Source organism: Arabidopsis thaliana, chromosome 3 (genome assembly GCF_000001735.4).
Source record: "Arabidopsis thaliana chromosome 3, partial sequence".
Lineage (NCBI taxonomy): Eukaryota > Viridiplantae > Streptophyta > Magnoliopsida > Brassicales > Brassicaceae > Arabidopsis > Arabidopsis thaliana.
This window is the reverse complement of record NC_003074.8, coordinates 20,460,283-20,485,024: the sequence shown is the minus strand read 5'-3', so window position 1 is coordinate 20,485,024 and position 24,742 is coordinate 20,460,283. Positions and strand designations below refer to the sequence as shown.

General features: G+C 37.7%; 8 protein-coding genes and 3 long non-coding RNA genes across 13 annotated transcripts; 5 read left to right on the top strand and 6 right to left on the bottom strand.

Moving 5' to 3' along the window:
- Positions 1-2,211: 2,211 nt before the first annotated feature.
- AT3G55254 (Plant self-incompatibility protein S1 family) lies at positions 2,212-2,835 on the top strand. The gene has a single exon (NM_001125371.1). The coding sequence runs from the start codon at positions 2,235-2,237 to the stop codon at positions 2,736-2,738; it is 504 nt and encodes a 167-aa protein (NP_001118843.1). The 5' UTR covers positions 2,212-2,234; the 3' UTR covers positions 2,739-2,835.
- An 867-nt stretch (positions 2,836-3,702) lies between these two features.
- Positions 3,703-4,297, top strand: AT3G55252 (Plant self-incompatibility protein S1 family). The gene has a single exon (NM_001084823.3). It carries the CDS (start codon positions 3,726-3,728, stop codon positions 4,224-4,226), a length of 501 nt encoding a protein of 166 aa, NP_001078292.1. The 5' UTR covers positions 3,703-3,725; the 3' UTR covers positions 4,227-4,297.
- PDE329 (calcium homeostasis regulator) lies at positions 4,286-5,904 on the bottom strand. Its single transcript, NM_115383.3, has 3 exons — positions 5,376-5,904; positions 5,100-5,264; positions 4,286-5,021 (listed from the first exon to the last, which is right to left on the bottom strand). Exons 1-3 carry the CDS (start codon positions 5,721-5,723, stop codon positions 4,701-4,703), a joined length of 834 nt encoding a protein of 277 aa, NP_191085.1. The 5' UTR covers positions 5,724-5,904; the 3' UTR covers positions 4,286-4,700.
- A 1,225-nt stretch (positions 5,905-7,129) lies between these two features.
- AT3G08460 lies at positions 7,130-7,520 on the top strand. Its single transcript, NR_141452.1, has 2 exons — positions 7,130-7,312; positions 7,425-7,520. It is a non-coding gene; the product is annotated as an other RNA (long non-coding RNA).
- On the bottom strand, positions 7,212-7,483 carry AT3G08465. The gene has a single exon (NR_141453.1). It is a non-coding gene; the product is annotated as an other RNA (long non-coding RNA).
- Positions 7,521-7,841: 321 nt separating the features above from the next.
- On the bottom strand, positions 7,842-8,409 carry AT3G08455. The gene has a single exon (NR_141451.1). It is a non-coding gene; the product is annotated as an other RNA (long non-coding RNA).
- Positions 8,410-9,692: 1,283 nt separating this feature from the next.
- Positions 9,693-11,690, top strand: AT3G55240 (Plant protein 1589 of unknown function). The gene is made up of 3 exons (NM_115382.5): positions 9,693-10,355; positions 10,479-10,584; positions 11,004-11,690. The coding sequence occupies exons 1-3, from the start codon at positions 10,320-10,322 to the stop codon at positions 11,147-11,149; spliced, it is 288 nt and encodes a 95-aa protein (NP_191084.1). The 5' UTR covers positions 9,693-10,319; the 3' UTR covers positions 11,150-11,690.
- A 388-nt stretch (positions 11,691-12,078) lies between these two features.
- AT3G55230 (Disease resistance-responsive (dirigent-like protein) family protein) lies at positions 12,079-13,238 on the bottom strand. Its single transcript, NM_115381.3, has one exon. The coding sequence runs from the start codon at positions 13,199-13,201 to the stop codon at positions 12,281-12,283; it is 921 nt and encodes a 306-aa protein (NP_191083.1). The 5' UTR covers positions 13,202-13,238; the 3' UTR covers positions 12,079-12,280.
- A 615-nt stretch (positions 13,239-13,853) lies between these two features.
- SAP130b (Cleavage and polyadenylation specificity factor (CPSF) A subunit protein) lies at positions 13,854-18,349 on the top strand. The gene is made up of 3 exons (NM_115380.3): positions 13,854-17,095; positions 17,193-17,684; positions 17,772-18,349. Exons 1-3 carry the CDS (start codon positions 14,081-14,083, stop codon positions 17,907-17,909), a joined length of 3,645 nt encoding a protein of 1,214 aa, NP_567016.1. The 5' UTR covers positions 13,854-14,080; the 3' UTR covers positions 17,910-18,349.
- Positions 18,350-18,605: 256 nt separating this feature from the next.
- Positions 18,606-19,930, bottom strand: NAC063 (NAC domain containing protein 63). The gene is made up of 3 exons (NM_115379.2): positions 19,633-19,930; positions 19,236-19,534; positions 18,606-19,150 (listed from the first exon to the last, which is right to left on the bottom strand). Exons 1-3 carry the CDS (start codon positions 19,808-19,810, stop codon positions 18,785-18,787), a joined length of 843 nt encoding a protein of 280 aa, NP_191081.1. The 5' UTR covers positions 19,811-19,930; the 3' UTR covers positions 18,606-18,784.
- SAP130a (Cleavage and polyadenylation specificity factor (CPSF) A subunit protein) lies at positions 19,824-24,696 on the bottom strand (the record flags this gene model as incomplete). Of its 3 annotated transcripts, none has more annotated exons than NM_001339727.1 (4): positions 19,824-19,929; positions 20,211-20,801; positions 20,889-21,380; positions 21,478-24,675. In NM_001339727.1, 3 exons carry the CDS (start codon positions 24,490-24,492, stop codon positions 20,664-20,666), a joined length of 3,645 nt encoding a protein of 1,214 aa, NP_001319757.1. In that variant the 3' UTR covers positions 19,824-19,929; positions 20,211-20,663. The 3 variants fall into 3 exon arrangements, with proteins under 3 accessions (NP_001319757.1, NP_567015.1, NP_001327611.1); NM_001339728.1 differs by lacking the exon at positions 19,824-19,929 and having other exon boundaries at positions 20,316-20,488; positions 20,593-20,801; positions 21,478-24,492; NM_115378.4 differs by lacking the exon at positions 19,824-19,929 and having other exon boundaries at positions 20,175-20,801; positions 21,478-24,696.
- Positions 24,697-24,742: the final 46 nt, after the last annotated feature.

Sequence of the window (24,742 nt, the reverse complement as noted above, 5' to 3'; positions counted from 1 at the left end):
AAATTAAAAAGTCAAATACTAATTTAATTAATTAAATTTAATTAAAAAACGAAATACATTATTAATTTCTAAAAAGTAAACAATTAAAATCAACAAATTAGATTTGATATCTAAATTATCATATTAATTTTTTTATTAATTATTATAGTTCACCTCTCATCTTTATATGATTCTATTTTTGCAAAAAATAATATTATCGTTATAAAAAATAATTAGATTTTTTTCTCATATGACATAATTTAAATTTTAAAAAAGAATATAAACTGTTCAATACATGAAAAATATTATAACGGGTCAAAAATAGATTTAAGAAAATTTTCTACTGAGTACTGAGTCATAATTTGAATATTTATATTCAATTTCATACATATTATTTTTAAAATTTATAATCTTATATATTACAATAATTAATAACATATTATATTTTTTTTATGTGTATGATGTGATTTAATTTTTAATACAAGCTGGAAAATCCTAGAATTGACGGGTTTAAATCGATATTAATACAAGATGGTATACTACAAGTTAAACTCTAAAATTAACAATCAAAATACAAGTGTATAATTTTAAACACTAAACAATATAAATAATATCAACAAAACATATACAACTCGCAGTTTACTATACATTTAAAATCAAATAAAATAATATCATATATTTATAATCATCTTTACAATAAAAGTTTTTAGTTTAACTAAAATATAAGCCTACCTGCGGTATACTGCAAGTTAAAATTATAAATAAGCAGATTACCATCACGGTGTCTGTACCTTCTCACATACACACCTATAAAAAACTTAAAACCTTTCAAAACCTCTTGGTATATTCAAATTAGGATTCTTCATTCATGGAATCATTATTCCAAGGGTTTTGGGATGTCTTATGAAATGATTTTGGCAGAAGAGGATGTAAATTTTTTGGAATAAAAAGTAGTCAGCAAAACATATGTTTTTTTTGGGAGTTTTTAGATAATTAAATCAGAGAATAAGGTTGGGCATATGAGTAACCCATTCGAGTTCGGGTAGAACCCGTTCGGATTTGGGATTAATGGGTATATGATTTACTACCTAATAGAATAATTCTAAATATTCGGTTCTGGTTCGGATAGGATCCAGTTGGGTTTGGGTCAGTTTGCACAAAACGTTTCAGACTCTAAAAATACCAAAAAAAATAGAAACGAGAAATTTGTATGTAGATAGCGGGTCTCCAAACAAAAAAAACTTTTAAATTTGTTAAGTTTTAATAAATTTAATTATATTTGAATATATTTTACTAAATTTTCACAAACATAACAAATAATTTTTGAATAGTTTAGTTGTTTTGGATATTTAGGTCCAAAATTAATTGATATATTTAGATTTATAATTATAATCTTAGATAATTAGATAATATTACGATTAAATATAATTAATATTTTGGATATTAAATTAATGTTTGGGTTTTTGAATACTCTTTTTGGGTAATGGGTAATTTACGGACCAATCGGATATCTACGGATTTACTAAAACTCTACCTAATAAGGAAATTTCCTAAAATTTTAACCCGCCTTAACCCGATTTTTTGGTTCGGGTATTAGATTGGTTATCGGGTCCGTTCTTTCGTTAGCTCTATTAAAGATAATCTAATATAGGCTCCAATTAGGTCCACCGATATAACCAAAATGCTATACAAAGACTAATTCTAAGTTAGGCCAAAAATTATATCCTCTAATACAAAGAAAACATGTTTCTTACCAAAACAACTTGTATACAAATTTTACACATTTACTTAAAACTACATATGTTGTATTTATTATAAAAGTAACATTTTTAAACAAATTCAATATAATGCAGCATTATATGCAAATAGTACAAACATTGAAAAATATTATGACATCATTTTTATACTATACTATTTCTTGTGTAATTCAAACAAAGTATACAATTTAATTTATAAAAAATATTAATGCCCGTGCTGTATAGCACGGGTTATGATCTAGTTATAATATATAAGACATAACCGAAAATATTTTTTACCAAACACGTATTTATTTCTTATTAAAACTAATAAATCTATAACTCAAAAGGAAAAAAAAAAAATTTATATCGTTGAATACTAATATGGAGTAAGTACATGTATTCAACGTTACATGAATGTTAGTCACCTTCACTCTCAAATATATTGACATGTTCTTATATCTATAAATAGGGTGTCTCTAAGTTCTATCTAACCACACCTACATAATTTACCTAGTCATGACTTTTAATAATAAATCTCATTTTCTAATGTTATTTATGATCTTTTCTACTTTAATTCTTTTTGTGTCTGCTTTAGATTTTCTTAATGCTCCCGCAGAATCACCAAGTTCGGGTGCTGACGGTTTCTTACCTCTAGCCAAAAAACATGTTGTAATCCGCAATGTGGTAAAAAATAGAGAAATTTTGAATGTACATTGCAGATCCAGTGAACATGATTTTGGGATGGTCCATATTCCTTGGAATGGTACATGGGATTTCAGCTTTCACGTCAACTTTTGGAAAAATACCAAATTTCGTTGTCACTTTACTTGGCATAATGGCGGATCTCATTACTTTAATATTTTTAAAGTATACAAAGATGATAATCCAGATGGACGTTTTCCAGTTTGTAAAGAATGTATATGGGAAGTAGGAAAATATGGTGATAACGGCCATATTTGTCGTATTGTTCGTGATGGGAGACATTTGCCTTACTGTTTTAAATGGAAAGATGGTCCTTAAGAAGAAAAAAAAAAGTTTTTGTTATCACTATAATTTATCAAATAAATGTAACCATGAGAATGATTGAATAAATATAATACCATTTATAATGTTCGAATGTTTGAATGCTTATAAGCTTTCTTTATGTGAAGTTGTTATGTATACACATAAGCAAACTAAAAAGAAAATTAGATGGGTTATACTATTCATTATATTGTAGAACCATATAAATCCTACGATTATCTCTCGTTTACGTTGTGAACTTACATTACTAAGTAACACTCCTGAGTCATGAGTCTTGATTCTCTATATGATTTTTGAGATATTTCGTGAAATGGCCTTTAAAATTTAATGGTATATTATGATCCATTTCCCAGAATATAAGTTCCTCTAAAATCGTAATAAATCTTGCACGTTTATCTCTTACTTGTACAAGTTTTGATTCAAAATCTTTCTTGTTCTCTAATTAGTATCAGAATAATCATTGATTGATATAATACCACGGTAACCCTCATTAGAGCTAGTTTGATATTCTCATAAAACAAAATCGAATCGATACAGAGATCATTAGGAAAATTCACCATGTCCATTGGTTGCAAAAGAAAAACTTTCTAAACCTACAAAATAAGGTTTTGGATTTTAGTAGTTTTAGAAAGTCAAAGTCACAATCAAAAAAAAAAAAATTCTCGTTTCGACAGTCAAATAGATTGATTTATTTCCATGTATTGTAAATTATAATATATAAGACACATTCCGAATCATAATTCTTATCAAAAATGATATATAATTCATATTTTAAAATTAGTAAATTTGTAAACTTCCAAGGAAACAATATAAATTTAGGCATGAATCTACAACTTTGAATACTAACATAGACTAAATACATGCATTATACGTTACATGATGTTTAGTCACTCTCACTGTTAAATATATTTACAATTTGTTACATCTATAAATAGAGAACTTATAAGTTTTATCTAACAACACTCCTACATAATTTACTTAACCATGGCTTTCACAAGTAAACCTCATTTTATAATGTTGTGTATGATCTATTATACTCTTATTCTTTTTGTGTCTGCATTAGTTCTTTCTGATGCTCCAGCGGAAGCACCAACTTCGGGCGGCGATGGCTTGTTACCTCTAAGCGAAAAACATGTTGTAATCCGCAACAAGTTAAAAAATAGAGAAATTTTGAATGTACATTGCAGATCTAGTGAAGATGATTTTGGGCTTAAACATATTCCTTGGAATGGTGCATGGGGTTTCAGATTTTATGTTAACTTTTTTAAAACTACGAAATTTCGTTGTCATTTTACGTGGCATAATGGTGGATCTCATTATTTTTATATATTTAAAGCATCAAGAGATGATAGTCCAGTTGGAGAACTTCCGATTTGTAAAGAATGTATATGGGAAGTAGGACAAGACGATGTAACCCCTATTTGTCGTATTTCTCGTGAGAAGAAAAACAATCCATACTGTTTCGAATGGGAGGATGGAGCGTAGAAAAGCAAAAAGAAAATTATTGTTATCACTATATCTTATCAAACAAATGTAACCATCAAAATTGATTGAATATAATAATACCTTTTCTAATGTTTGAATGCTTAGAAGCTTTCTTTATTTGAAGTTTTTACATATTCATATTAGCAAACTCATCCTTTTTTTTTAGATGGACTATATTATTTTAATGTCTTACAAAAACATCTTATTGAAAACTAAGTTTATAACTCTATTACCTATAGTTTCAAATGTTGTTCCAATGTACTGGAGCAAATTCACACATCTACCATACGGCAAACACCATCTAAAAAACTGAATGAATCAATCCAAGTTCTCAAAAGATATGATAGGAAGCAACCATATCTCGAAACCTATGCAGTAACAATTACTTGCTCATGACTGAAAAAAGTTGATTGCATTTTTTAAAATAATCCGTACTGAAAAAGTAAACATGTTTTGGCATCTCAACCTCTATTGTTAAGACTCTATGTTTTGTTGTTGAAGGAATTCAAGATCCTTCATCTGCATTTGAATAGCTTCTTTAGGCAACCGTTTCGCCATAACATTCTCTTCCTCTCCTCCTTCCTCAACCCTTGTCGCCTTCTCTTTGATGATTCTCTCTATCTCAGACTTCTCAACCGATGGGAAAACCGCTATTAACATCACTTTAAGAAGCTTCTCATCCTCCTCTTCAATAAGTCCTCTCCGAAAGCAACAAGCATAAATACCTTCAAGAGCCTTTTCAACTCTTAGTTCCATCGGTATTGTTGGCGCATCAATGTTCAACTTTGCTCTTCTCTGTATAACCCAACAAAAGTATCAACCTTTCTGACACATGAGTGACATTTAGTACTTGAACCAAATACCAGAACAAACCTGTCTAGCTTCAGTCATCAAAGCAATGAAGTTCTGTTCTTCAAACTCGAGATCATTGGAAATGCTAACTCTAGTAACACCTTCAAGAATCTCTTCAGATTTGAGAAGACCTGCACCTACTGCAGCAACCCAACAACACAGAAGCACATACAAAGGCTCACCTGCCTAACAACAAAACAGAGCAACAACAAGGCTATAATTCAACACTGATCACACATTAACAAAAAACCCAACAATTCAATTTCATGAATCTAAGCTCAAAATCAGAACTTTTACCTTGCCTCGTCGCTGTTGGAACTCATAGAAAGCCCTAGAATCATCAGGAGTACATTTATTCCCAACTCGTTTCCTAAACTCAGCGAAATCGACGAGATCTCTACCAACGCCGCCTTCATCGCTGATAATTCGAGCGAGGAGTCCGATAACGGGAAGAGAACCGATGACTTTGTTAGCGAAGGTGGAGAAAGAGTTTGGTTTCTCTATGTAAGCTCGAATTGACAAAGCGAAACCACCGTCGAGTTTGGGACGAGACGAAGAAGTGGTGGAGGGATTACGAAGACGGAGATGGAAGAAGGAAGGAGAGATTTGGTGGAAGGAAGTGGAGATGTGAGTGACAACCACCATGGCTGTGATATATGGAAGCTTCTCTTTATGCTGTTTGGATGAATCTCATCTTTATATACGTTATCTTCTCCATTCTATATTTTATTATGTTTTTTTAATTCTTCCATAATTTTTAGTTTACTAGTGAGTGACTAATTTCATATGTAATTTTTCTTAATTTACCTGGTTATTTTTGTTGATTAGAAAATTAACCGTGAAGATCCTAAGTCAAAATCATTATTTATAAGTCTTTGTTAGCAAATTAATCAGAATTTCAGACAAGAACAAATACTGGATAATGCTAGCAGATCTGAAAGGAAAAGGAAAAAAGAAGAAGCGAAATACTCATACTGGGCTTACTTATAGGCCTATGACAATTTTGTAAAGCCCACTTTTAACGATATCGTGAAAAGAAGAAGGATAGCCAAAAATTTGGTGATATTTTTTCTTTTGTGGCGGCAAGCGATATTTCATATTTGTATCTTATATTATATATAGCCAAAAATTTATACATATTTAAGAAATAGTTTGATTTTTCTTAGAAAAATACATCTAGTATTTGATTATTTAAGAAACCGAATGCCACACAAAAGTAGTATGTATTAACCGTGTGTGTGCATAAGCACGAAAATGTCGAGGATAAGATACATTGTATTTGTCCAAAAAAAACAGATACATTGTATTAGCTAAATTCATCATATTCTATGTAACACACGGCAAAACATTTGAAGACTTGAATGATAATAATAATATCATCGTTATTGAACAACGGACGTTTGATACTTCAATATTTGCAGCATTGAGAAGCGTTGAAATTGAAACGTCCAAATATTGTTGTCCACGGACAGTTTATACTTGTTCACAATGTCTAATCTTGATATGAAAAAAAATATATACAGAGAAATAAGGAATCCTAAGTTGAGGCAGACCAAGATCTTCAAAATAGTATAAGGCTTTCCTAAATTGTCCAAATATCGAATTATAACCTAAAGTTTGGATCCACTCTATGAATGGACCCGGATAAAGTTGTAGTTTTGTTTCGTAGCTTGAACAATTTGTGTATTGTACAACATGGTGAGTTTTTTGTTTTTTTTTGTGCTTTCAACCAAACTCGAGCGTTTAGTAAAACATTTGAGTATTTGCTAACTTGAGCAATAAATATCATTTAATCGGTTGATACTTGATACAAAGTAATCGAAACGAAACTTTCGATTCCAATCGTGATCTAATTGGGCCAACCAACTAGCTTAGATTTATTAGACAGAAAAAATCAAGACACCTAAAGTATTCATAATCCAATACGTAGCTAGATGCCCCTATAATATCATTACGTCTCTGATCACTTGTTTTGGCTCAAAGGAAAAAATACAACAAACATATTCCGTTATGCTGACACGGCATGATCTCATTGGATAACAGAAATTCAATCACATCGTACACTTTAACCCAAAAATTTAAAGATTTTTTTTTGGAGCAATTTGGCTTTAGAGAATAGGAAAAATCAAGTGGAGTGGGTGTGGTCAATAGAATCTCCACTTGTCCATGGGACAAATGTGGGTTTGCTTTCTGAGAGCTTTTGGTTTGAAAATTGAGTTAAGGCAATAATAATAGTGAGTCTACTGCACCACCTTTGTCTCTTTTTGCACTGTCTCGTCTTTCTGCTGTCTCGTCTTCTGTGATATTATTTCGAACCTCTTAATGACTTACTAGTATTAATCAGAAACCCCACCAAAGTTTCATTCTTGAGAAAAATCGAACGATAGACATTCAATATGGGTAGGGTAATCAATAATTCTTGATGGCTTTGTCAATTTGGACAAAATGTGATCCATGAATAATATATAGTCTCTTTGCTAAATTATGAATATAGTTGCAAGAGAATAACCATAAATTACACCAGTATCTAATAGCTGATTTAGAAAAAAGAAAGAAAATAACTATATGAAGTCATGTAAGACTCAGCTTCCACGACCACAAGATACCAAGCATAATAACCATGGAAAGTAGTTATGATGTGCCTTAATTTATTTGGTAGAAAAGTTAAAAACTGAAAGTTCATATTTAACTGAATGCGCTTTAGAAGTAAAATCCGGTATACTATACGTATATGATTATCTCTAAGCCAAAAGAATATAAGTATGAACACAGAGAAAATAGAACAATGAACAGACAGAAGAAAATAGAGTAAACTCCGTAGTAATTTTTATGTAATATATACGTTACTCGTTACAATACATACACTATTTTCTTGTAACACATAAACCGTTTTCAAATTCCTTATAAATGAAATATACGCTCATTATAACTACATAATCACTCATACGGATTCGAATGAACTTTGATAGCATGATCTTAAGAGCTGGATAAGGAAGTATCTTAGGTAAAAGAAATAAGTGGATGAGAGAGAATAGGCGTCTTGGTTTGTAATCTTGTTGACGAGGAGAGGGAATGAGAGAGAAAGTGATCATGAATAGGGTTTGAATTTGATTCGAGGGAATAGTTGCTGTTTCAGGACTCAAATTGAGAGGTCCACATGATGAGGAATATGTGTAGTTTTATTTAATGTCTGAATTTGATGGATCCTTCTGAAACCTTTGATTTCGACAAAACACCCACAATGTGTTTGTCTCTCACTTCTTTACGTAACCTTTGTAGATTCTCTCACTCTCTCTCATGTCCATTTGCGCCACGTCACTCAGATGGTTGTACCATTTGCGATTATTTGATCTCAATGTGGATTGTTATACGTGACATGTCATCGTCCTATTGGTTTAGAATCAAAAACTTTAATCTCCCGCGTCCCCTTACCCAACCAAAAAACTATTGATGATCACTTTGCCTTTTTTTTGGCCGTCCATTATTGTAACGTATACTACACTTGTCATGGTGGTACGACTATACCCAAATTAATACTTTGAGGAGTCAATTACGTAGATGATTAAATTATGAATATTATCTGGAAGAGATCGACGACATTTGGTTGGTGTAATCAACTTTTTCGGGGGTTTGTGTCATTCATAAATAACAAAAATTTCAGAAGAAAAAGAACTAAGTTAATCATTAGACAGAAATTTCAATAGCGTAACTTCAAAAAACTAATTATAAAAAAACAAAATCAACTGTGTAACTTACGTCAGATGTAATGTTTATTAGATGTAATAGGTTCCACTAATCCATATCAATATTATCATTTATGAGATGGAGTGGGATTTTGTCTTTTATGCTACATTAACAAGTACATGATAATTTCTGGGTTTCTTTTACCGGTCTTAATATTAATAAACATGTTGGTATGCATGGTTAAGAGTTAGGACTTAATTAGGAGGAGGCTCATACATATATGACAGAACTGAAAAATTCAGTAGCAAACATTTATCTATAACATGTCGTGTAAATTACGTTGGTTCTTTTTACGACAGAGGTTTACTAATGTATATGGATTATCTCATACTCATAATATGTAGTTACAATATATATATATATATATATATATATATATATATATTATAACTTTTTTGAATCTAGATTATATTCAAAGAAAAAAGAAACATTTATACATGTGAATGCAAAATGCAAACTTTTTAAAAAACAAATTACAAAGATTTTCTATCCTTAATGTTGCTCGATGCAAACCACGTTTGGATCTCATCCGCATATTTCTTCACTTCTCCTTTTCTTAAAGTGCTCAAGTGATTTCAAATGTTCTTATCAATCAACTTACCAGTTATATATTTTATATGCATGGTATTCCCTATTTAAACAAGTTCAACATTCCTTTAACAAAAAGAAAAAGAAAAAGGAAAACAAGTTCATGCCTCTCTTGCCTCACCTTAAGAGTAGACGTACCGATGTTCAGGGGCGACCTAGGCCTCTAATACGTCTTCTTATGATATTTCAATTGTCAAATCGATGGTCACACAACGGTAGTCATCGTAGATATACATTTGATATGTTTGTTACAACAGTTATCTTTTCTTTATTAATGGTAAGCCTTAACATAAGTGTTAAGACTTATGATTATATGCCTTGTATATTTCGCACTATGGTTTTATATTGTTTCAAAAGGAATTCGGTGAGTTACAATTGTTGAAGTCATTATTTTATTTGCCATTTTTTAAAGTATCAATCCTTTAAAATTCCGAATTTATCGTTTACTCTCCTTTTATGTAATCATGTGCTCTTAGAGCCAATACAACTAACTTTCATTTTCTTATATAAGTTAAAACATTAACAAATAGGTATAGATTTAATTTCTAGAAGATTATGGAAATTAAAACACGACTAAGTGTTTTTTTGCAGAAAATGTATAGAGAGAGAGGGGCCATGGATCACGTGGAGGATGCGTGAGATGGAAATGAAAAAACGAAGGGAGAAGAGAGAAAGAGTGATTTTACAAATCTCCTCTAATCCTTTCTCAGCCAATTATGATCAATCTCCCACGTGGGGCTTCTGGCCCCATGCATGCATATCATCTTTCAACTATTCACTCTTTTGTCTCCTTCTTCATCTTTTTGCGTGATCTTCTTCTATATATGGCTGTCTTTATCTCCACAAGTGGCTTTTAGAAAGAAGACTCTCTTTTAAGTTTGGGTGTTAATTCTAGGGTTTCCATTAACAATGGCAGATTCTTCTTCTGCTTCTTACATTCACATGGTAATATTATATTGATTCAAGAACCTCATGTACTTCTCCGGCCGTCGATTCTATGAATGATCTTATCTATTTATCTTTTACGTATGTACCTCAATATCTTTGGATGTGTGTATGTATGTATAGGTGCAGCACATGATAGAGAAATGTTTGATCTTCCATATGAGCAAAGAAGAGTGTGTGGAAGCTCTCTCTAAGCATGCAAACATCACTCCTGTCATCACCTCTACTGGTTTTAATTCCTCTCTCTCTCTCTCCTCTTTTTTAATACTTTTTACCTTTCCGTAATCCTTATAAACACACAAACATATCTGTACCTATGTACTCTCTAACGGGATTAATTATATGTATAAATTATGGAGCTATCATCATATTATGATACCATCATTTAGAATTTGATCATGTAATATGTACTTAATTAGCTACAGATAGGATCTAGCGTGATGGATCGATCTTCAATATTTCTATTCATATAAGTGCTCATGCATAATCAAATTAATGATTATATACACTGACTTGACTACCTGGCGACTAGAACTTATACATATACAAAAAAAGCCAAAGAAAATATAAAAATCCTTGCAACATATATATCCGGCCTATATATTTTGTTATCATAATATTAATGAATTGGAACAAAATAAATGACAGTGTGGAAGGAGCTGGAGAAAGAGAACAAGGAATTCTTCAAGGCGTATGAGGAGAGGCAAAGCAAACAAGAGCAAATGTCGGAGGAAGAGACAAACCAGATGATCCAGAAGATTATCTCGGATTCATCTAAAGAATCCGACGACTGATCGCGATGTTCGATCGTTAGATTTCGAAAACCTTATAGTTTATATATATGAATCTCATGAAAACGATTTATCCCTGACGCATGCATGTTTATAAGTAAATCGTTTTTTCATCTTAGCATCGGTCCAACAAGCAAGACAGCAAAAAAAGGAGTGATGACACTCTTTTTGGTACGTTATACGTACGTGGTCCACATAATATTGCCTCTGTTTAATTATATATAATGAAACGGACGCTAGCTCATACATGGATCGATGGTGTGGTGTTTTAATTGAATGTATCGTGTGTATATATTTTCAAATAAACTATTTATTTCGGGTTTTGGTCACCTTAAAAGGCTTTAGCACTCTTGGAAATTTTGTATCATGGTTTCCATATGCTTGCAAGTTTCGGAACCCAAAAGTCCAGATTTTAGCCAGATCAGTAAAAACGTTGATCAGCTGTTTTTTGGTCCATGATCGGCTGTTTTTTTTTTGGGGAACGTCTATGCAGCCATTTTTGTTTTTAATAGAAATTTCTTCAAATTGAAAATTTACATTAATTAAACAAAAACAATAACATGGAGAAAAAGTTCTTGAACAATATCCAATTAATTTGCGATTAAGTGGTCAAAATGTGTCCGATCCTATGATCAGCCCATAACTTGAACGTTGTTAATTTGTTATACCTTGTGCAGAAATGTCTTTTTGGGTCAAAGTTCATAAGAAAACTCTCACTTAACATGCGTTGTTAAGTGAGTGACTACTCACAAGAGTAGTAACACGTTTCAATTTCCAGCCCACGTAAATCTAGACTACATGGCTCCTATGTAATAATTCTTTCTTTTTGTTGGTAAGTAAACAAAAAATTATAAAAAGGATTTATTCTTACGTTAACTTGATATAAAAATGGAATTTCGAGAGTATATAGTATATACAAACGAATAAATAGACCGGTTGAAATGCAAAAGGTATGTATTTGCCAAAAAACAGAGAGTTTTGAATATAAAGAATTAAAGACAAAGATTGTCATTTAACTTTCTTTTTTTCAGTACAGTAAACGTGCACAACACAATATAGACCACACATTAAACTTATAAAGAAGAACATACAAACGAAACAGAGGAATTTTCTTTCAACAAATGCCATAACTCTTCAAGCTTTGTAGTATGTAAGATAAACACTGAAATGGAGAATGGTATCATGACCATCAGTAACATGTTGGTCTTCCTGGTTGTGTAGAGTCTCCACGACAGCATACCCTTTAGCATGCTCGAATCTCCCAGTTCCACCCACAACAGCGATATGCGACGCATGAGAAGCGGTTCGGTGAACCCCAAAGAAGCTGATGGCATCATCAAGGGTGTCATGATGATCATGATCTTCGTGGAGTAACACTGTCAACGAAAGGGTCTGGCTAGTTCCATCCAAAGAGCTAGCGAGATAAAACCCTTGGGCTCTCCCAATGATCGCAGAGCCCAACTCATGGCCCTCGGTGAGCTCATCGTCAACCACGGTGATAGAGCCAAACATAAGCTGTTGGAGGGCAGCTATGGGAGGGAGCTGACCCGTGGTTACAAAGGGAAGGTTGTTGGAGCTAAGGGATCCTTGAGAGTTACCGTTACTGTTTTGGATTACGGTGTTGGCTTGAGAGCCACTAAGTCCTGTTAGGAGTGGAGCTGTGTTTGGATTGATTAAGTTGTTGATGCTGTTTGCGTTCACAAGCGGCACTGCGTTATCTACTGGGAAAATGTTGTTGCTGGATTTAGAAAACGGTATTCCATTCACCTCTGTTTGTGCTACTATCCCTGTAACCACACGTGCTGATGGGTGTGACCCGCCTAGCACGTCATGCATAAAGAACTCTAGGATTGGCTCGGGTCCTCCCGTGGCGGGTCCTGGGAGAGGAATTGGTGTTGGAGTTGTTGTTACGGCTTGTGGACTATCATCTTCCTCTTCCGGTACCTGGGGGACTAATTGTGGCTGAGTTTGAACCTCATCGAGAAGTCGAGCGGATTGGACATTGGAAGCTATCAAGAGAAAGAGAAAGATTGTAAGGCTAAGAGCTTTGGCCATTGTTCTTTCTTTTTGTTTTGGTTTTAGGTTTGTGTTTATTTTCTAAGGCTAATGGGTTTGTTTATATAGGAAGCGCGGAGGATGATGAGATCATGGAGTGGAGTTGTTGTTGTTGTTATTGTCGTTGCATTCTCATACTCTAGTTGATTAATGGATTTAACTAAACCTCTAGGTTTTATTCATTTTAATTTGCTACTTACTCCTCTTGCTTCTTCTAGCCTTCTTGATTTCTTTGACCTATTTTTGTTTCTTTCTATCTATTCGTTAGAAATTAGAATAAATCATGTTAAGAAATTAAATGGAAGAGAGATCTTAATTAGCCATGTTAATTTCATACATAAGTAACATAATTATATTTGCAATATTAACCAATCACATAATTATGCAATACCACTCTATTTTTGTGACTTCACAAATTTAATGAGAGAAAATGTTGTCATTCTATAGTTTATCTTTATATTAAGTTCAATTTCTTGTTTCCACCAAAAAAAAAAGTTCAATTTCTTGTAATCAATTTTTGTTAATGAAAAATGATAATCGGAGACAAAACCAGTCTTGGACTCTTGTCATTATTTGGGCTTAAATCTAAAATAAGATGGGCCAATATTGCTATATTAGATCCAAAAGTTAGGCCCATGATTGAATCACCGCCTAGCAGAGGAACACCACTTCCGTCGTAGAGCTTTGGAGCTATGGCGGTAATTCATTATATAGGGTTTATTCTTTCCGTTCCTCACCAAAATCTGCCAAATCCGAAGTTGCAGATGCGCTAGGAGTTCACTTAAACTCGGAGCCAAAACCATCCTCAAGTCCTTCCAGTTTCGGGGATTCTCCTAAATCCTAGCCGTTGCTGGTGGTTGTAGCTTGCTAGTTTGAGAGATGTATCTGTACAGTCTTACTCTGCAGCAGGCGACCGGAATCGTCTGCGCAATCAACGGGAACTTCTCCGGCGGGAAGACACAGGAGATTGCGGTAGCTCGTGGCAAGATTTTGGATCTTCTCCGTCCCGACGAGAACGGTAAGATCCAGACGATACACTCTGTAGAAGTATTTGGTGCAATTAGATCCCTAGCTCAGTTTAGGTTGACTGGTGCGCAGAAGGATTATATCGTAGTAGGCTCAGATTCGGGTAGGATTGTTATACTTGAGTACAACAAGGAGAAGAATGTGTTCGATAAAGTTCACCAGGAGACTTTTGGCAAGTCTGGTTGCAGAAGAATTGTGCCAGGCCAGTACGTGGCTGTTGATCCCAAAGGAAGAGCTGTTATGATTGGAGCTTGTGAGAAGCAGAAATTGGTTTATGTTTTGAACAGAGATACCACTGCTAGGTTAACTATTTCTTCTCCCTTGGAGGCTCACAAGTCTCATACCATTTGCTATTCTCTCTGCGGTGTGGACTGCGGTTTCGATAACCCGATTTTTGCAGCCATTGAGCTTGATTACTCCGAGGCAGATCAGGATCCTACTGGCCAAGCCGCTAGTGAGGCTCAGAAGCATTTGACTTTCTATGAGCTCGATTTGGGGCTCAACCATGTCTCTAGAAAGTGGTCTAACCCTGTTGACAATGGTGCCAATATGCTTGTTACTGTTCCTGGAGGAGCTGATGGCCCGAGTGGAGTTTTGGTTTGCGCCGAGAATTTTGTTATTTACATGAATCAGGGTCATCCAGACGTGAGGGCTGTGATTCCTAGACGAACTGATTTGCCTGCTGAACGGGGAGTTTTGGTTGTTTCTGCCGCCGTGCACAAGCAGAAGACAATGTTCTTCTTTTTAATCCAGACTGAGTATGGCGACGTTTTTAAGGTCACCTTGGATCACAATGGCGATCATGTCTCCGAGTTGAAGGTTAAATACTTCGACACCATTCCCGTCGCATCCTCTATATGTGTGTTGAAGCTGGGATTCCTCTTCTCTGCTTCGGAATTTGGAAACCATGGTTTGTATCAGTTTCAGGCCATAGGAGAGGAACCTGATGTAGAGTCTTCCTCCTCTAATCTGATGGAAACCGAAGAAGGTTTTCAGCCCGTCTTTTTTCAGCCTAGACGACTTAAGAATCTTGTTAGGATTGACCAAGTCGAGAGTCTGATGCCGCTCATGGACATGAAAGTCCTAAACATTTTTGAGGAAGAAACCCCTCAAATCTTTTCACTTTGCGGCCGGGGTCCACGATCCTCTCTAAGGATACTGAGACCTGGTTTGGCCATCACTGAGATGGCTGTCTCTCAGCTTCCAGGTCAGCCAAGTGCTGTGTGGACGGTGAAAAAGAATGTGAGCGATGAGTTTGATGCATACATCGTTGTCTCTTTTACCAATGCTACTCTTGTTCTTTCGATTGGTGAACAAGTTGAAGAAGTTAATGACAGTGGGTTTCTTGATACTACCCCATCCCTGGCTGTCTCTCTGATCGGCGATGATTCTCTCATGCAAGTCCATCCCAATGGTATCCGCCACATAAGGGAAGATGGACGCATTAACGAATGGAGAACTCCTGGCAAGAGGTCAATTGTTAAAGTTGGGTATAATCGGCTTCAAGTGGTCATTGCATTGAGCGGGGGAGAGCTTATATACTTTGAGGCAGATATGACTGGCCAGCTGATGGAGGTGGAGAAGCATGAAATGTCTGGTGATGTGGCTTGCCTGGACATTGCCCCTGTTCCTGAAGGAAGAAAAAGGTCTCGCTTTCTTGCTGTGGGATCTTATGATAATACTGTGCGCATTCTATCTCTGGATCCTGACGACTGTCTGCAGATTCTCAGCGTGCAAAGTGTCTCTTCAGCTCCGGAGTCTCTGCTATTCCTCGAAGTTCAGGCATCGATTGGTGGAGATGATGGTGCTGATCACCCGGCAAATCTCTTCCTCAATTCTGGGCTGCAGAATGGTGTTCTTTTCAGAACTGTGGTGGACATGGTGACTGGTCAGCTTTCGGATTCTCGCTCCCGGTTCTTGGGGCTGAAGCCTCCCAAGCTATTCTCCATTTCTGTGAGAGGCCGGTCTGCAATGCTGTGTTTGTCTAGCCGACCTTGGCTTGGTTATATTCACCGGGGACACTTCCATTTGACGCCTCTGTCTTACGAGACTCTGGAATTTGCTGCCCCCTTTTCATCTGATCAGTGCGCTGAAGGTGTTGTCTCTGTCGCTGGGGATGCTCTGAGAATTTTTATGATTGATCGTCTTGGTGAAACATTCAACGAAACAGTGGTCCCTCTGAGGTACACGCCTAGAAAGTTTGTTCTCCATCCCAAGCGGAAGTTGTTGGTTATTATCGAGAGTGACCAGGGAGCATTCACCGCAGAAGAGCGTGAAGCTGCAAGAAAGGAGTGCTTCGAGGCTGGTGGAGTGGGAGAAAATGGCAATGGCAATGCAGATCAGATGGAGAATGGTGCGGATGATGAAGATAAGGAAGACCCGCTTTCTGATGAGCAGTACGGTTATCCAAAAGCAGAGTCTGAAAAGTGGGTCTCTTGCATCAGAGTTCTTGATCCCAAGACAGCTACGACAACTTGTCTCCTGGAACTTCAGGACAACGAAGCTGCATACAGTGTCTGTACGGTGAATTTCCATGATAAAGAGTATGGTACACTGTTGGCTGTTGGTACGGTCAAAGGGATGCAGTTCTGGCCCAAGAAGAATCTAGTGGCTGGGTTCATACATATTTATAGGTTTGTGGAGGATGGGAAATCTCTTGAGCTTCTTCATAAGACGCAAGTAGAAGGTGTTCCTCTTGCTCTGTGCCAGTTCCAAGGAAGACTGCTGGCAGGGATCGGACCTGTCCTCAGATTGTATGATTTGGGGAAAAAGAGACTGCTTAGGAAATGTGAAAACAAGCTCTTTCCAAACACCATTATCTCTATCCAAACTTACCGTGACCGTATATACGTTGGTGACATTCAGGAGGTGAGTGGTAGATCCTTTTTCCTATATATTTTACTTACTACTGTGTGCTTTGTTTTATAGAAATATCTCATGTAGCCTTTTCATTATCGTTTTGCAGTCTTTCCATTACTGCAAGTACAGGCGCGACGAGAATCAGCTGTACATATTTGCGGATGACTGCGTGCCGAGGTGGCTGACAGCATCGCACCATGTGGATTTCGATACCATGGCAGGTGCAGATAAGTTTGGGAATGTGTATTTTGTGCGGTTGCCTCAGGATCTGTCGGAGGAGATAGAAGAAGACCCGACTGGCGGGAAGATCAAGTGGGAGCAAGGAAAGCTGAATGGAGCACCGAACAAAGTGGATGAGATAGTACAGTTCCATGTTGGGGACGTTGTGACGTGCTTGCAGAAAGCTTCGATGATCCCAGGTGGATCGGAATCGATAATGTATGGAACAGTGATGGGTAGCATAGGGGCATTACATGCTTTCACATCCCGTGATGATGTGGATTTCTTCTCTCATCTGGAGATGCACATGAGGCAGGAGTATCCTCCTCTCTGCGGGAGAGACCACATGGCTTACAGATCTGCATATTTTCCGGTCAAGGTAATAAACCAAAACCCATTTGCTTTTCCTCCAAATCAAAAGAAGTCCCTTGATTTTGAATTTGACACTTTTTGCATCTTGTAACAGGACGTGATAGATGGAGATCTGTGTGAGCAGTTCCCGACACTCCCAATGGACTTGCAGAGGAAAATAGCAGACGAGCTGGATAGAACACCTGCGGAGATTCTGAAGAAGCTCGAAGACGCAAGGAACAAGATCATTTGATAACACACGAAAAGAGAGAGAGAGAGTCATTGTTTTGTTGAAGGACAAAGTAGAGAGTAGAGAAGAAAGAGGTTATAATAGATTTTGTAAAGCTCTTCAATGGTTTGTTAAACAAAACCCCGCTCTTGTGAAAACTGATGAATTAATTGCAAGTTTACTTTTGAATCTACAACAGCATGAAACAGTTGCACCGGTAAGGTTTCTTCCATATTCAGGATTCCTAGTAGCTATGGTAGTTCTTGATTCGTTCATGAGAAGCATTGAGAATTGTGAAGCAGCAGACAAGTGGGAGCCTCGCCTGTCTCAACAAAAGATCAGGAACTGCAGACGAAGAGATCTGAGTTAATTCAGAGGCTCTTAACACCAGCCATTCTCGTTGAGAGCAAAAACAAAGATTGAGGATGCAGGTGAGCTAAATGTTTTGTTGAAGGACAAAGTAGAGAGTAGAGAAGAAAGAGGTTATAATAGATTTTGTAAAGCTCTTCAATGGTTTGTTAAACAAAACCCCGCTCTTGTGAAAACTGATGTAACAAAGTCCAAATTTACCTTTAAATCTACAACTTTGTTTAGAGTATATTTAGTTAGGCTTTGAAGAAACTTATTTGTTGGTTTTAAGATCTAATGTATTATATAACGAAAATCTTTAACCCACCCACAAATCAAAACACAAATTTTTTATATTTGGGTAATCTGAAACTGGAATACACCGGTGTTTTATATCTATATCTGTATGTGTTAGTTTATAAGTCTAAGACGCTAAGAAAATGTTGGACAAATTGAGTATAAATGTTTTATATCAAGGCATCAAAAGCAATAAAGACAGGGAGAATTATCTCTGGTTTTGGAGAACATTGCCGATAGAGGAAAGAGATCAATTAGCATCCTTTTCCTTGGTCTGGTTGATGCAAATCCAGCTGCTCAACGTCTTCTTCTTTCTTCAGCTTCTCATTATGCGGTTGCTGATTCTCCATATCATGAGGCTGCGGTTGATAAGAATCCAGTGGGCCTGGACAAAACTGCTGCTGTTGATACGCCAAATCATGAGGCTGCGGTTGGCAAGAATCTAGCGGTGCTAGCGGTTGATGATACTCGACATTACAAGGCAGCTGCTCTTCCAATGCTTCCACAGGTGCAACTGAAACAACGGCTTCTCCTTTCTTCTGCTTCTTCTTCTCTTCTCCCACTTCTTTATTCATCTTTGTTGCTTGTGGAGTAAGATAGATCTTGCACAAAGTGTAATCCTAGACGCACAACAAAAACAAGACTCAAAACAGAATCCAAAACTTGAAAACCTAAATAACTTGGGAACCAAGAAACACTTCTTACCTTGTCGTTGTTGTGAGAAGAGTGATCAAGAGAGTATTCTTGCATTAACCAATCAGTTTTGACGCCTTCTGATGGTTTCCCAACGTAGTATGCCAGTGGCCTTTTGTTGCGAACGACACCATCTCCAGCGTTGATCTTTTGGGCAGCCACTGTTGCGTGCCAATATCCTCCGTTAGTGTCGACACGTTTCTGCCTTTTCGCACCATAACCAACTCTCTTTGTTTGGCTTAAACCTTGATCAACTTTGTTCCTCTCCGTTATAATAAACCATTCTTTATCGTTACCCTTCTGGAATTCCTCTGTTTCAAAAATATATATATATAGATATATGTTAATAACTTAATAAACTAAAGAATTCAACTAAGTAAACAATACATATGGACGGAGACAAGTTAACCTGAAAGTGTTTGTGGATTCGACTCGTAGATATTGACGAGATGAATAGGAACATGGAGCAATACGTTCGTGTTGCCGTCCGAGTAAGGTTTCAAGTAACAATGGATGACTTCTTCATCGTTTGGCACAAACTTAAAACCTGGCGGTAATACGTAAGCTATCGTCGACGGAGGAGACATGTTAACAGCTGCCAAAGAAGACAAGAAGGAATCTCTGACTGTGGTTGCGTTTGCGGTTCCGGCCAGGATCTTTCTTTGCGCTTGTTTCTTCCAGGCATCGTCATCAAGTAACTTTGGAGCTTTGACAAAAAGAAAAGTATGTTTCGTAAGAGATATAGTTAGTTTAGTTAGTTATATTGTCTCTTATTTATAAGAATGTAATAAGACGGTGTATATAATGATTTATAAAATTTATCGAATTTGAGATAATATGGGATTCAGATAATATCGGATTTGTTGAAAATCAATTTGTGATTGAGATTTGGAAAAGGAAAAGTTTCATGTTTAGCTAACAAAGTTAACAAAGAGATAAATGTTGATTACAGAAAATGTGAAATAATTCTTTGTTTTTGTATCTTACCAGGTACTTTTTAAGTCTGATGTTGCAGAAGATTCATTTAGCTCACCTGCATCCTCAATCTTTGTTTTTGCTCTCAACGAGAATGGCTGGTGTTAAGAGCCTCTGAATTAACTCAGATCTCTTCGTCTGCAGTTCCTGATCTTTTGTTGAGACAGGCGAGGCTCCCACTTGTCTGCTGCTTCACAATTCTCAATGCTTCTCATGAACGAATCAAGAACTACCATAGCTACTAGGAATCCTGAATATGGAAGAAACCTTACCGGTGCAACTGTTTCATGCTGTTGTAGATTCAAAAGTAAACTTGCAATTAATTCATCAGTTTTCACAAGAGCGGGGTTTTGTTTAACAAACCATTGAAGAGCTTTACAAAATCTATTATAACCTCTTTCTTCTCTACTCTCTACTTTGTCCTTCAACAAAACAATGACTCTCTCTCTCTCTTTTCGTGTGTTATCAAATGATCTTGTTCCTTGCGTCTTCGAGCTTCTTCAGAATCTCCGCAGGTGTTCTATCCAGCTCGTCTGCTATTTTCCTCTGCAAGTCCATTGGGAGTGTCGGGAACTGCTCACACAGATCTCCATCTATCACGTCCTGTTACAAGATGCAAAAAGTGTCAAATTCAAAATCAAGGGACTTCTTTTGATTTGGAGGAAAAGCAAATGGGTTTTGGTTTATTACCTTGACCGGAAAATATGCAGATCTGTAAGCCATGTGGTCTCTCCCGCAGAGAGGAGGATACTCCTGCCTCATGTGCATCTCCAGATGAGAGAAGAAATCCACATCATCACGGGATGTGAAAGCATGTAATGCCCCTATGCTACCCATCACTGTTCCATACATTATCGATTCCGATCCACCTGGGATCATCGAAGCTTTCTGCAAGCACGTCACAACGTCCCCAACATGGAACTGTACTATCTCATCCACTTTGTTCGGTGCTCCATTCAGCTTTCCTTGCTCCCACTTGATCTTCCCGCCAGTCGGGTCTTCTTCTATCTCCTCCGACAGATCCTGAGGCAACCGCACAAAATACACATTCCCAAACTTATCTGCACCTGCCATGGTATCGAAATCCACATGGTGCGATGCTGTCAGCCACCTCGGCACGCAGTCATCCGCAAATATGTACAGCTGATTCTCGTCGCGCCTGTACTTGCAGTAATGGAAAGACTGCAAAACGATAATGAAAAGGCTACATGAGATATTTCTATAAAACAAAGCACACAGTAGTAAGTAAAATATATAGGAAAAAGGATCTACCACTCACCTCCTGAATGTCACCAACGTATATACGGTCACGGTAAGTTTGGATAGAGATAATGGTGTTTGGAAAGAGCTTGTTTTCACATTTCCTAAGCAGTCTCTTTTTCCCCAAATCATACAATCTGAGGACAGGTCCGATCCCTGCCAGCAGTCTTCCTTGGAACTGGCACAGAGCAAGAGGAACACCTTCTACTTGCGTCTTATGAAGAAGCTCAAGAGATTTCCCATCCTCCACAAACCTATAAATATGTATGAACCCAGCCACTAGATTCTTCTTGGGCCAGAACTGCATCCCTTTGACCGTACCAACAGCCAACAGTGTACCATACTCTTTATCATGGAAATTCACCGTACAGACACTGTATGCAGCTTCGTTGTCCTGAAGTTCCAGGAGACAAGTTGTCGTAGCTGTCTTGGGATCAAGAACTCTGATGCAAGAGACCCACTTTTCAGACTCTGCTTTTGGATAACCGTACTGCTCATCAGAAAGCGGGTCTTCCTTATCTTCATCATCCGCACCATTCTCCATCTGATCTGCATTGCCATTGCCATTTTCTCCCACTCCACCAGCCTCGAAGCACTCCTTTCTTGCAGCTTCACGCTCTTCTGCGGTGAATGCTCCCTGGTCACTCTCGATAATAACCAACAACTTCCGCTTGGGATGGAGAACAAACTTTCTAGGCGTGTACCTCAGAGGGACCACTGTTTCGTTGAATGTTTCACCAAGACGATCAATCATAAAAATTCTCAGAGCATCCCCAGCGACAGAGACAACACCTTCAGCGCACTGATCAGATGAAAAGGGGGCAGCAAATTCCAGAGTCTCGTAAGACAGAGGCGTCAAATGGAAGTGTCCTCGGTGAATATAACCAAGCCAAGGTCGGCTAGACAAACACAGCATTGCAGACCGGCCTCTCACAGAAATGGAGAATAGCTTGGGAGGCTTCAGCCCCAAGAACCGGGAGCGAGAATCCGAAAGCTGACCAGTCACCATGTCCACCACAGTTCTGAAAAGAACACCATTCTGCAGCCCAGAATTGAGGAAGAGATTTGCCGGGTGATCAGCACCATCATCTCCACCAATCGATGCCTGAACTTCGAGGAATAGCAGAGACTCCGGAGCTGAAGAGACACTTTGCACGCTGAGAATCTGCAGACAGTCGTCAGGATCCAGAGATAGAATGCGCACAGTATTATCATAAGATCCCACAGCAAGAAAGCGAGACCTTTTTCTTCCTTCAGGAACAGGGGCAATGTCCAGGCAAGCCACATCACCAGACATTTCATGCTTCTCCACCTCCATCAGCTGGCCAGTCATATCTGCCTCAAAGTATATAAGCTCTCCCCCACTCAATGCAATGACCACTTGAAGCCGATTATACCCAACTTTAACAATTGACCTCTTGCCAGGAGTTCTCCATTCGTTAATGCGTCCATCTTCCCTTATGTGGCGGATACCATTGGGATGGACTTGCATGAGAGAATCATCGCCGATCAGAGAGACAGCCAGGGATGGGGTAGTATCAAGAAACCCACTGTCATTAACTTCTTCAACTTGTTCACCAATCGAAAGAACAAGAGTAGCATTGGTAAAAGAGACAACGATGTATGCATCAAACTCATCGCTCACATTCTTTTTCACCGTCCACACAGCACTTGGCTGACCTGGAAGCTGAGAGACAGCCATCTCAGTGATGGCCAAACCAGGTCTCAGTATCCTTAGAGAGGATCGTGGACCCCGGCCGCAAAGTGAAAAGATTTGAGGGGTTTCTTCCTCAAAAATGTTTAGGACTTTCATGTCCATGAGCGGCATCAGACTCTCGACTTGGTCAATCCTAACAAGATTCTTAAGTCGTCTAGGCTGAAAAAAGACGGGCTGAAAACCTTCTTCGGTTTCCATCAGATTAGAGGAGGAAGACTCTACATCAGGTTCCTCTCCTATGGCCTGAAACTGATACAAACCATGGTTTCCAAATTCCGAAGCAGAGAAGAGGAATCCCAGCTTCAACACACATATAGAGGATGCGACGGGAATGGTGTCGAAGTATTTAACCTTCAACTCGGAGACATGATCGCCATTGTGATCCAAGGTGACCTTAAAAACGTCGCCATACTCAGTCTGGATTAAAAAGAAGAACATTGTCTTCTGCTTGTGCACGGCGGCAGAAACAACCAAAACTCCCCGTTCAGCAGGCAAATCAGTTCGTCTAGGAATCACAGCCCTCACGTCTGGATGACCCTGATTCATGTAAATAACAAAATTCTCGGCGCAAACCAAAACTCCACTCGGGCCATCAGCTCCTCCAGGAACAGTAACAAGCATATTGGCACCATTGTCAACAGGGTTAGACCACTTTCTAGAGACATGGTTGAGCCCCAAATCGAGCTCATAGAAAGTCAAATGCTTCTGAGCCTCACTAGCGGCTTGGCCAGTAGGATCCTGATCTGCCTCGGAGTAATCAAGCTCAATGGCTGCAAAAATCGGGTTATCGAAACCGCAGTCCACACCGCAGAGAGAATAGCAAATGGTATGAGACTTGTGAGCCTCCAAGGGAGAAGAAATAGTTAACCTAGCAGTGGTATCTCTGTTCAAAACATAAACCAATTTCTGCTTCTCACAAGCTCCAATCATAACAGCTCTTCCTTTGGGATCAACAGCCACGTACTGGCCTGGCACAATTCTTCTGCAACCAGACTTGCCAAAAGTCTCCTGGTGAACTTTATCGAACACATTTTTCTCCTTGTTGTACTCAAGTATAACAATTCTACCCGAATCTGAGCCTACTACGATATAATCCTTCTGCGCACCAGTCAACCTAAACTGAGCTAGGGATCTAATTGCACCAAATACTTCTACAGAGTGTATCGTCTGGATCTTACCGTTCTCGTCGGGACGGAGAAGATCCAAAATCTTGCCACGAGCTACCGCAATCTCCTGTGTCTTGCCGCCGGAAAAGTTCCCGTTGATTGCGCAGACGATTCCCGTCGCCTGCTGCAGAGTAAGACTGTACAGATACATCTCTCAAACTAGCAAGCTACAACCACCAGCAAGGGCTAGGGTTTAGAGTTTAGCCTTCAATTTACGTTTTTCGCAGGGCGTCCGAGTTTAGGTGAACTCCTAGAGCATATTTCAACTTTGGATTTGACAGATTATGGTGAATAAACCCTAAGTATTACCGCCATAGCTCGCTCGAAGGTCGACTATGAGAGTGGAGTGGTGTTCTCTAACGGCGGAGATTCAATCATGGGCCTATTTTTTTAGAACGAAA

Excerpts from the sequence above, each read along its gene's own strand:
- AT3G55254 (NM_001125371.1), top strand. The coding sequence starts at position 2,235 with ATGACTTTTAATAATAAATCTCATTTTCTAATGTTATTTATGATCTTT.
- AT3G55252 (NM_001084823.3), top strand. The coding sequence starts at position 3,726 with ATGGCTTTCACAAGTAAACCTCATTTTATAATGTTGTGTATGATCTAT.
- PDE329 (NM_115383.3), bottom strand. The coding sequence starts at position 5,723 with ATGGTGGTTGTCACTCACATCTCCACTTCCTTCCACCAAATCTCTCCT. Across the intron at positions 5,265-5,375 it reads TCCAACAGCGACGAGGCAAG|GCAGGTGAGCCTTTGTATGT; the intron begins GTAAAAGTTCTG and ends TTTTGTTGTTAG. Across the intron at positions 5,022-5,099 it reads TGATGACTGAAGCTAGACAG|AGAAGAGCAAAGTTGAACAT; the intron begins GTTTGTTCTGGT and ends TGGGTTATACAG.
- AT3G55240 (NM_115382.5), top strand. The coding sequence starts at position 10,320 with ATGGCAGATTCTTCTTCTGCTTCTTACATTCACATG. Across the intron at positions 10,356-10,478 it reads CTGCTTCTTACATTCACATG|GTGCAGCACATGATAGAGAA; the intron begins GTAATATTATAT and ends ATGTATGTATAG. Across the intron at positions 10,585-11,003 it reads TCCTGTCATCACCTCTACTG|TGTGGAAGGAGCTGGAGAAA; the intron begins GTTTTAATTCCT and ends AATAAATGACAG.
- AT3G55230 (NM_115381.3), bottom strand. The coding sequence starts at position 13,201 with ATGGCCAAAGCTCTTAGCCTTACAATCTTTCTCTTTCTCTTGATAGCT.
- SAP130b (NM_115380.3), top strand. The coding sequence starts at position 14,081 with ATGTATCTGTACAGTCTTACTCTGCAGCAGGCGACCGGAATCGTCTGC. Across the intron at positions 17,096-17,192 it reads ACGTTGGTGACATTCAGGAG|TCTTTCCATTACTGCAAGTA; the intron begins GTGAGTGGTAGA and ends ATCGTTTTGCAG. Across the intron at positions 17,685-17,771 it reads CTGCATATTTTCCGGTCAAG|GACGTGATAGATGGAGATCT; the intron begins GTAATAAACCAA and ends ATCTTGTAACAG.
- NAC063 (NM_115379.2), bottom strand. The coding sequence starts at position 19,810 with ATGTCTCCTCCGTCGACGATAGCTTACGTATTACCGCCAGGTTTTAAG. Across the intron at positions 19,535-19,632 it reads GAATCCACAAACACTTTCAG|AGGAATTCCAGAAGGGTAAC; the intron begins GTTAACTTGTCT and ends TTTTTGAAACAG. Across the intron at positions 19,151-19,235 it reads CTTCTCACAACAACGACAAG|GATTACACTTTGTGCAAGAT; the intron begins GTAAGAAGTGTT and ends TTGTGCGTCTAG.